The sequence below is a fragment of the Durio zibethinus genome, chromosome 19 (assembly GCF_047325235.1).
Source record: "Durio zibethinus cultivar Kanyao isolate XHJ-2024 chromosome 19, ASM4732523v1, whole genome shotgun sequence".
NCBI classification, from domain to species: Eukaryota; Viridiplantae; Streptophyta; class Magnoliopsida; order Malvales; family Malvaceae; genus Durio; species Durio zibethinus.
The window spans coordinates 8,500,372-8,511,339 of NC_143180.1; the positions used below are offsets into that span (position 1 = coordinate 8,500,372).

Sequence of the window (10,968 nt, forward strand, 5' to 3'; positions counted from 1 at the left end):
AAAACTATCTTGAAAGAATCAATTTTCAAAAGTAGCAAAGAAAATGCATAAAGATAAGATGCATCATATCTACTAACTTATTTGAAGAGTTCTAAACCTTACTGTAAATTAGTCATTTGAAGAGTTACAATAAAAATTGCAAGTATTTCCTAGATAAGATGCATATAGATGAAATGTTAAGGGCCTAAGTAGCAGGAAAGTAATAACTAACTTATTCGACCTTAGGCTTAAAGAAAAACCTAGCAAAAGTAAATCATATATTAAAGTTTGAAGTGATAATATCAGTTGGTTTTCTCATTTTTTCATATATAATCAATAGAAGTAAAAATGGAAATAAATGAAATTGTTAAGCATCAAACCTAAACCAAGTCACTCAAAAATTAACTAATATGGGATAACACCACTTAATGCTCTCCCTTATTTGTAAACTCCTACGATTGGCTTTTAATAGATGCAGTAAAGGTTTTTATAAACGCTATAAAGGTTAAGTGTTTTACTGAACTACTATTTGAATAGATTTAAAATCAAATCACTGGGACCTTGTTAGACTAATCAACTAATCTCACCTTATTTCTATAATTCTTGAGACCTAAAATGATAGGTTTTTCAAGAAAATCTTTAAGACCAAGATTTTAGATTGTTACAAATACAACCATTCTCACCTGATTTCTTTATAGATGAATGTATATCCTTATTAAATTATTTAGGCTCCCATACTTGTCTCATATTAGGACTAAATTTATCAATTTGTTTTATTAAACATTGAAATCACTAATTACTAGTAGCCCATTTACTAAAAAAGTATAACATTTTTCCACTTAGATAATATTAATTTGGTAACATAATTTAGAAAACAAGACTCCTGGTTGATTAATTTTACTTTAATGTGGCTAGAGATTTAAAAAATAATTTAGCCTTTAAGACAACATCTTAATGATCCTATCCAATAAAACCATCTAATACTGAATCATGACAGCCTTTATGCCCCTTATTGACATAAGACCAAGTCATAACTATAAGTACTAGAGACCCTATTAACAATGAATCTTAGTGTGGCTGTGTAGTAAGAAAATAACACCTAAATGTGATTTCAGTTTGTTATTTTCATTGTCAATCCTCTTGTTGATTTCTCTAAACTTGTTGAGAAATCTCCATGGCATCTAGATGTGCCTATATGTCTCCTTTTTATCCTTGAGGTTACTTGTTGGTATCATTGACAAGATCTATCCAATTGACATTAAAGTCGTACCTAAGACAGATACCAAGTCTTAAGATTTTATAATATAACATGTCAATATAAGATATACACATGCAATAATAAACACACATACAAATAACAACTATGATGTATATATAAAACAATTTTGTCCACTTAACTTGATAGTACTTCATAGACTTATTCATTTTAAACTATGTCTTGTAGGTAATTAGCAATCACATGTGATGCATTTAACAAAGTAAAGAAACCCAAAACAATAATGCTTTCAAAATGAAATTTAGCATCATTGCCATACTAAAGCTAATACCTTAACGAGTTCTATTTTTCATACTTGTAGATATTCATATTATGAACTTAGAAATACCATAATCCTCATGCAGAGAAAATATGTCATCATTTTATCAAATCACACTAATTGCCACTAATCCAACGGATCACAAACATGCTCCAATCAAATTTTGACTAATAATAAGGAGCACTTCAATAAATAGAGTCATAACAAAATTATGTATTTTTGCCCTTATGCCAAATGTGATAACCACTATTATTTTTGGACTCCTGTGATGTCACTTTAATAAACTACTTACAAATTACTAAGATATTATGAACAAAATTTCATATTCACTTCATACAATACAAAATTCTCAATGTTTTAACATGATATTATTTTCAATAAATTTGGAATTTATTGAATTACTAATTTTTATATTTAAAATGTGCAAAAACCAATAATCTATTAACTCCTACTAACCTTAACACACATGATATCTCCAAAACAATAACTTTAGGGTATTAATGAGTTCTTACTATAAAATATATGCAGAAGAATTTTCACTAATTTTCATTTCCTTTAAAAGAATAGTTTTAGCATTAATAAAATAATAATAATGATAATAATAATAACAAAATAAAAACCTTTATATTATCATTCTTTGAAATAATTCTCAAAATTAGTTCATATATAATTCATAAAAAGGAAGTGAAATGAGAGAAAATTATGAAATTCTTGTTCTCTCTTAAAAGTAAATCAACAAAATTTGGGGAAGATTATCAAGAAAGAAATTAAACTAATAAAACAAAACAAATAGTTTTGCTTATTTTTACAAAAGTTCATTCCTCAAAACTCTCACACGTGTGATACGTGTAAAACAATATTTTCCCCCTCATGTGTGAGTTTCCTAAGAAAATTATTAAATTTTCTTTAAAATAAATTGTCAACAAATGACAACTATATGCCCTTTAAATTGATAACTGCTAGGTTTGATAATGGTAACTAAGATAATCAAACAAATATATTAATTAAGAGTTGTACAACCAAAATAAATATTTATTAAATAAAATTATATTTCAACAACTTTCAATTTTTGTAATGCCCTCAATCTCACATTGGAAGAATGTATGGATAAGGAATGATATATATATAGAGATCTAAACCCAAACTTGTGAGTTGCCTTTTATGAGACAAAATCGTGAGACCCTCGGGTCAAAGCAGACAATACCTCGTAGGTTGGGTGTGGGTCTCCACAAATGATATCAGAGTGGTCACTAGTCGATAACCGTAGGAGTCGTTAAGTGCTGCACGATGGGGCTGTAGGAGTCATTAAATGCTACATGGTGATTTGGTATGATCTTGGTCCTGTGGTTAGACTCTACTTGATAGGGATGTCAAGCTTTAAAGGTGGGGAGATTGTAATACCCCCAATCTTACATTGAAAGAATGTATGGATAAGAAATGATATATATGTAGAAATCAAAACCCAAACTTATAAGGTGCCATTTATGGGATAAAATCATGAGACCTTCAGGTCAAAGCGGATAAATATCTCGTAGGTTAGGTGTGAATCTCCATAAAAACTTGTCACGGGCTGAGACTCAAACTCCAGGCCTATATAGCTTTAAGACCTAGGCATGCACTCATCCGGTGTCTCAGATCAGCCTACATGCCATGATTCACACCCTTATGAGGTATTGTCTGCTTTAGCCCCTCTCACCTTACGATTTTGTCCCATAGAAGGCGCCTCACAAGAAAAAGGTGTGTGAACCCTTTTATATCTAAATGACCCTCATTTCATGTTTGATGTGGGATTGGAGTACTTTACCTACTTCTCTTGAAGCACTTGGCATGACAATTTTACTTAAGTCAAATTGATATACTATATTAGGTTTAAAACTTTCTTGTGCGAAAGCTAACCCTTTTGGCTAACATAAAACATTATACAACAAATATATATCCTCTGATGTGATAAATTAAAGTGACTAACAATTTATGTATTTACTATGTTGTACAAAACATCCAAGAACTTATCACTCATGGTAGACATTAACTTATGATGACTTTTTTTCTCGTATATTGAAATTGAGTACAAAGGCCAATCAATGCTCTAAGCAAATAAGACTTTAATCGAGTTAATATCTTTACCAGTCTTATCAAAACAATCAAGGTGCCATAAATTTAATTCTGAACATTCTTTAAAAAAAAACATTATTCCTTTATGTAAGTGATACCTTAAAATAATGAAAAATATAAAGACTATTAAAAATATATCCCCTGTAGGCAGATAAATTCCCTAGGTCTATGTATATTTTCACTCCATAAAATATTTCACAATTATCTCTAAATTAAAAATATATATATAATTACCCCTTTTGGGTAGGTAATCACATGTCATATCTTAGGAACAATCCCATAACAAGATAAGAAATTTTATAATCATTATAGCTATATTGATTTTTCTTATGTCTATTGATACATATGATCACTCCAAGTGAAATACTTATTTAAATGTACCTCTATGAATCACTAAAAGTTAAAACCTAGAATGCCTATTATCATTTTATGCATCATAAAAAAAATTTCAAATCATGTTCCATAAGTCATGCTTTCAATCAATATAAATATTTAATATGCTATACTACCAAGTAAATTGTTTCAACAATTAATAATATTTTATTATGACATTTCAATCTTTCAAGCATGACTTCAAGAAATTTCAAAATAAAAAATTTTTAGGCCACAAAAATATCTTTCAATACATATACTTTATACATGAGATTCAATAAATTACACAATCTTCATACCATAAATCTCAACATAACGGTATATGATGAATGCCAATAATGCATATTTTCTAGACAATTATATACACATTATAATTATGGTATAAATCAATCTTATATACATGATAATGTTCATGTGAGGAATATAATATTTTCAATATTACCAAACATGAGTTGTGACATAAACATTAAAATAAGTTAATCTAGCAAGCCTTACTAACATTATATTTCAGTCAAAACTTTTAAAATATTGAAATTTGTAAAATTAATTTTACTTACTCTTATTGACTAAAACTTTTATTCGTATCCATTTACTTTCACAACTCATCCTTTTTTATTACCCAAGATCTTTATGGTAATATTTACCAAGTTTCATGTTACCAAAATACATGCCCCAAATATTTACTAAGAAATAAATTTTTACTTGCTGCTCTTTCAATATATTATAATATCATTATTATAAAATAATTAATATCTTATGAGAGTATATTTGATTTAGTAAGTATTTTGTAAAAGCAAAAAATTTTAAAAGCTAGTCTAACAATTTATGTGAAACAAATTCACTATCAATTATTTAACACATGTTATTTCTCATTACATAATTGCACAATTTTTAACAGCAATACTCTCCTACTGTTTTAGTAGACTAGCCTAAAATCTAGATGTCTTTCATAAATCATTATAGCTAATAATACTATATCATATGTTTATGAAAAATAAAAGCTTCAAAAATATATATCACATTTTGCACTATATTGGGCTTTAAACTTAATGCCTAAAATTTCAAACTATAATTATGTGATATATATAAAACTAAAACATTGTATTCATGCTAAAAATATTTATCACACAAATGCATGCTCTCAAAATAACCAAGCTTAATTTTACATGCCACATTTTGCATAAACATGATCTTTCATAAAATCACTTTATCAAATGATGATAAGTTGAAATAAAGTAATATAACAAACTTACTGACCATGCATGTGACAATCATTTTCATGGATTCATACGACTAGATAATGTTTAAAAGATTCACAAATTATCTTAAGTAAAAGACTTTTATTATCACAAAATGCAACATTTTAACAATTGGATAATAACCAACGAAAATGTTAACAATTATGTCTAAGAAAACACCTATAACTTAATTAAGCTCTAAATAAACTTTTATCATTTTTTTTAATTAGAGCTACTTAATTTTTATCTCCAAATCAACTTTAATATTTTAGGTAAAAGAATGTTAACTTTTTTATATGAGCAACAATCTATACAAATAGCACTAGCCAATGATGTGTTATTTGTAATTAAACTGAAAAGTCCAAGTACATCATCACAAACTCCCCTTTGAATAGAGAATATGACATGTGATTAGGTATTTTTCACATGAAGTCAATATGAAAATATTTTAGTTTTCGAAAAGCTAGACCTTCTAGACTAGTATACCATCGACCATGATACTTCATGTCCACTCCAAATTATCAAACATAATAACCCCATTTGGGCAGACGATTGTATAAGGTAATTTAACAATATTCCCATTCCTGTGTATAAGAAAATTTTGTAAATTTTAATGAGTGAGCTACTTTGGCAACCTAAAACTCACATTAACTAATTGTATATTCTCACACCAAGAAACTTAGATTGCTCATAACTTTAATTTGCATACTTAACTAAGTATATGCAATTTGACCACTCCTTATGAAATACTCAACCATGATGTATCTTTTTGGGTCATTAAATACTTAAAAGCTGATAATTCCTGTGTGAGACACTAATAATTAATATGTATCTTGATGGATCATTATAGGTATGATATTTTCTTATGAGATACTTAAATCGGGATGTGTCTCACTAGATCAATAAGTAATTTATTGCATTTAAACCAAGTGTCTTGAATTTTATGCATAATTTAATATTTCATTAAATATTTTATTTTTATCTATCATGTTCCAAAAAATAAAAATTTCACAAATTAACAATGATACATAATGTCAATATAGTCATGAAAAAAATAAATTATGGTAGCAATTTTAAACTTCAATTATTTCGAATAATAATAATTCAATATTATCTAATAATTAAATAAAATTATAAAATAAATTACCAATTTGATACTAGCTATACAAAAACTTCATGGAGTTCAAACCTAACTTGCCTTTAAGAATAATGCATGTTGGATTTTAAATGAATAGCCAAAAATTAGTAAAAACAAAATTTACTAAATTTGTTCAATTATGCACATAACTTCAGGTTGAAAGTACATAAATTTTAAACAACACATAGGAAGAGTTCGTAACTCCAATGGAATTACAGCAGGTCTAAATATTATATTATAAAATAAAATAACAAAATTCATGTGCATAAAATATAATAATTATTTAATCATGCATAAATATTATATAATAAATATTTTATGTCATTTAAAAATTTCATAAAAATAATAAATAAATGCGTTATAAAATTTTGGAACTAACAAAACAAACAACATAAAAAACAATGCCAAATTAGTCCAAACTAGTTAATTTATTAATCCTAATACTATTCATTAACTCGGTACTATGCTAACTCAGTACTGTTCACTAGTTGATACTGTTTTAACTCAGCTTTGTTCATTTTCTTCTTCCTCCAACTGGACCAACCCAACCCATTAGGAGCACAATTCAACCCGATTCATGTTTTAGTCCAAATTTCATTGTTTTTCTTAGTTTTTAATGCAATTAAACCCTTAAACATGCAATTACCACATAGATTTACAAAGCCCATGTCACAATTTGCATCAAAAACACATAAATCACTTTGAATTTGAGAATAAAATTTCATGTTCATAGCCATTCTTGACCCTTTTTTGTTACATAATTTTCTTTCTTCAATTTTTCATGATTTCCTTAAGTTTTAATGTAATCAAATGCTTTAAATTTTAATTAACACTTATATTTACAAAACTCTTGCTTCAAATTGCATCAAAACAACATAAATCAACATCAATTTGAGCCAAAATTTTCATATTAAAAAACTTATGCATAATCTAATTTGGTTTTTTTCAAGTTTGGGCATATAATCCAAAATTTTATGAAATTAAACACTTTGTTTCATCTTTATAGCACATGGGTAACAATATTCAAGAATCAATTTGAATTAGAATTCATAAAATATCAAGGTTTTAATTAAATCTTAAACTTGGTTTAAACTTGAACCAAAATCTTTAAAACTTGTTTTTTGTCTTTATAGGATGAAATAGGAAACACTCAATGCATAGCTTTAATCCTTTCATAGAGAAAAACAAAAGCCCAAATCTATTTTGAAAAATTAAGAACATAAAGTTGGATTGTGACAATCACAAAATTTCAACCAAAACTTAATTTCATTCGAAATTAAAATTTAAAAACATACTTTTTCGGTTCTAATATCACATAATTAGGCTTTGATACCACATGCAAATATAATTCTAAATCCCTAGAGTCATATGTGAATATTAGAATATCAAATTTAATCATATTGTATACTTGTTTAGGCAATCATAGTTAATAAGTGAAAACAACATCAATTTTTGAAAAAACTAGATCTTCCTCTTCACTATTCTCTTATTAGCATCTTTTAATGGATGAATACCATTACTTAGAAGTAAAAAGAAACCTTAGACAATTTATATTAAAACCCTAAAAACCTCCCCATAAAAAATTTACTTGGTTAAAGGCCTATACAACTACCAAATCACATTGACTCAATAAAACACGTAAAGCCCATACTTAAGTGATCACATTAAATTATTTGGATTCTCATGTTATATTCGGAGGCATGGAAGTTGTGGTTAAGAAACCAATAGTAATACTATTGGTGTTTATTGTATGGGCAATAGGGTTATCTAAGTCGCAATCTTCTTTATCATACAAAATGATTTACAGTTTGGGTGGTGCCCCATCGATTTTGGATTCTCAAGATTACTTTAATAACTGTTCCTTTTCAAGTCCATCTCTAACAAATAATACAATCAACTGTCACTATGCCATTCTTCAAGGAAGGAGAAACTATCAAGAAGATCGCCTCTTTTGCGACCTAAATATTCGTTTTCCATTTGTGGGTAAATTCCTTAAACACTTTTAATTCAGTATTATATTTTAATTTTAACAGGTTTATTTCTTATTTACAAGTAAATCGAAATCTGTTTTAGGTTTGACTAGATTCAATGTTTACCATTTTTACTGGTTTCAATCGGTTGGGATATTAATCGATGCAGGCAAGGAAGTTTCTATTGGAATGGCTGCAGTTTTTGATGGTCATGGAGGGGCTGAAGCAAGTGAGATGGCTTCAAAACTTGTATTGGATTATTTTTTAGTGCGTTCATGTTACATTCAATTTGAGATTAGAGAGTGAGTTTTACCTTTTCAACACTATTCCAAATTATTTATCGATTTTTATGACATGAAAACTTAATTATTTTCTCACAAATTGTTTTCCATGAATCAGTAATTTACTTGTTTCTTATTAATTTGAGTGATGAATGTTTGGAAAGAATGTTAGGTGTGGTTCCTGATGAATCCATGCATATGGGAATTTTGAAGGAAGCATTGGTAAGGACTATTCGTGACATTGATATTACATTTACTAAGGTAATTGCTTGCTTGATGGATTCTTCACATGTAAAATTTATTGGATTTAAGATATAAAATAAAAGATAAACACCTTCTTTTTATGAATAATTAGATTCGTGCTGTTGTTGAAAAATAATAAATGATAACCTCTTCGTACTACATAAAATTTGCATTTTTTATTCTCTCTTCGGGAAGCTTCCAAGAAAGGTTTTGTTTCAGGATGTACAGCGGTTTATAGTTGTTGTAGCGGATAATCAAATTTTGGTGGCCAATGTTGGTGACTCAAAAGTTGTTTTGTGCTCAGAGAAATTCTATTCCCTCGGAGGTTAGTATTTGTATTTACTTCTTATAGTCTACTCCATTCCTTATTTCATTAGATATAAAGTTGATTACTCAGCATTTGATTCAATAACAAGTACATATAATTTTTTTTAGAATTCAAAGAGTTAACTTTGATTTATTTATAGGCACTTGGTTGGAAAATAATGAGAAAGTCTCCTTGAAAAACAAGAAAAACACTGGATTGAAGTTTCTCTCAGGAAAAGAACTAACAAGAGATCACCATCCTGATCGGGAGGATGAAAGAAGGCGTATAGAAGCTGCTGGTGGCTATGTAGTTTCAGGAGTTAGCAGTGTTCCTCGAGTCAATGGTCGACTGGCTGTATCTCGAGCCATCGGTGATTTATACTACAAAAAGTACTCTTATATCTTTCTCATCAATTTTCTTTTAGGAGACTATGCTAACAGATTAATATATAATTACTAACACATTTTTTCTTGGCGTCGTACAGTTTTGGGGTTATAGCAGTACCAGAGATGACGGATTGGCAACCCCTAACTAGAAATGATAGCTATCTGGTGATCTCATCGGACCGGATTTTTGAAAAGCTAAATGCCCAAGATGTTTGTCAACTTTTACCCAACCCTCATATTCTGGATAGTGATGAAGGGCTTCGGTTATTCGATTCATGCCAATCCCCATTGCCTGAATGCATATCAAGGACGGTATATGAAGAAGGCAGCATGGATAATTTGTCTGTTATTGTAGTTCCACTACGAGAAGCTGGTTTAATTTCATGAATCATAAGGCTTGCCTACTAAAAGTTTTGGGTTGAAAACAAATGCAATTGTGATCTAGACATCAGATAAGTGGAAAAAGAATAGCACTTCTAGCATTAGTTATCAATGTATACACCAACGATGAAGTTTTGAGAGTTGTTTTTTTACAAAAAAAAAATATAGTTTTATCAGATTTCTCGATCGAACCTTACTTTTGCATCAATTAGGAACACATCAATTACTTTATAATGTACGATTCTATGCATGTGAAGAGTGATGATGAGTGTATTAAAAAGTAATGAAAAAAAAAAAAAAAAAAACTCCATTGGATATCTATCTCATTCAGTGGGAAGCTGGAAGTAAGGATGCTGCAGAGCATCGGCAGTACTTATCAGGTGCATAAGCCCAACAATATTCTCCAGACTATAGATAGATTCTACTAATTAATTAGAGTCATGCAAAGAGAAATTAGTTTACAGGGCTAGTGATCTTTTTGGAATAAAATGAAACTCGAACAGTCATGCATTCTACTGGAATTTCCTAACATAGACCCACCCATCAAGATAAGGTAGAACTAAGAAATGGTCAAATTGCTTTACCAGGTTGAAATCATATGCTTAAGTACCCTATTGTTTGTTAATCAGTTAGGTCAAAGTTTATCCGGCCCAAGTTTTAAGCAGTTGGGCATGAAAAAGCTGTCCTAGCAAGTATACTACTTATAAGCTGCCTTATCCGAATCAGAATAAGAACAGTCGCAAACTCTACTCAGCGAAGGTTCAAATATGTTTTAAAAAGTATGTTCTTAATGTAAAAAGCATAGTAAAAATGTAACAAATAAGAAAAGTCCCATAGTTTACTTTCTTTTGTTTTAGACACTTGAAGAAACAAAAGTGTATTAAAGAGGTCAACATGCAATATCAGCCAATATTGTTTCTCTTCAAATCTCTGTTCGCCTACTATGAATGAGCTAAAAAACCGTAGGCTACGGAGTGTACAAGTTACAAAAAGTGCTATGGACATTTATAATTATTCTAAACACAG

The 10,968-nt window shown here is 28.9% G+C and overlaps 1 protein-coding gene across 1 annotated transcript; it reads left to right on the top strand.

Annotated features, from left to right (window-relative positions):
* The first annotated feature begins 8,074 nt into the window (after positions 1 to 8,074).
* Positions 8,075 to 10,227, top strand: LOC111309570 (putative protein phosphatase 2C 51). Its single transcript, XM_022908592.2, has 6 exons — positions 8,075 to 8,357; positions 8,514 to 8,646; positions 8,790 to 8,886; positions 9,064 to 9,193; positions 9,336 to 9,564; positions 9,660 to 10,227. Exons 1-6 carry the CDS (start codon positions 8,075 to 8,077, stop codon positions 9,946 to 9,948), a joined length of 1,161 nt encoding a protein of 386 aa, XP_022764327.1. The 3' UTR covers positions 9,949 to 10,227.
* Positions 10,228 to 10,968: the final 741 nt, after the last annotated feature.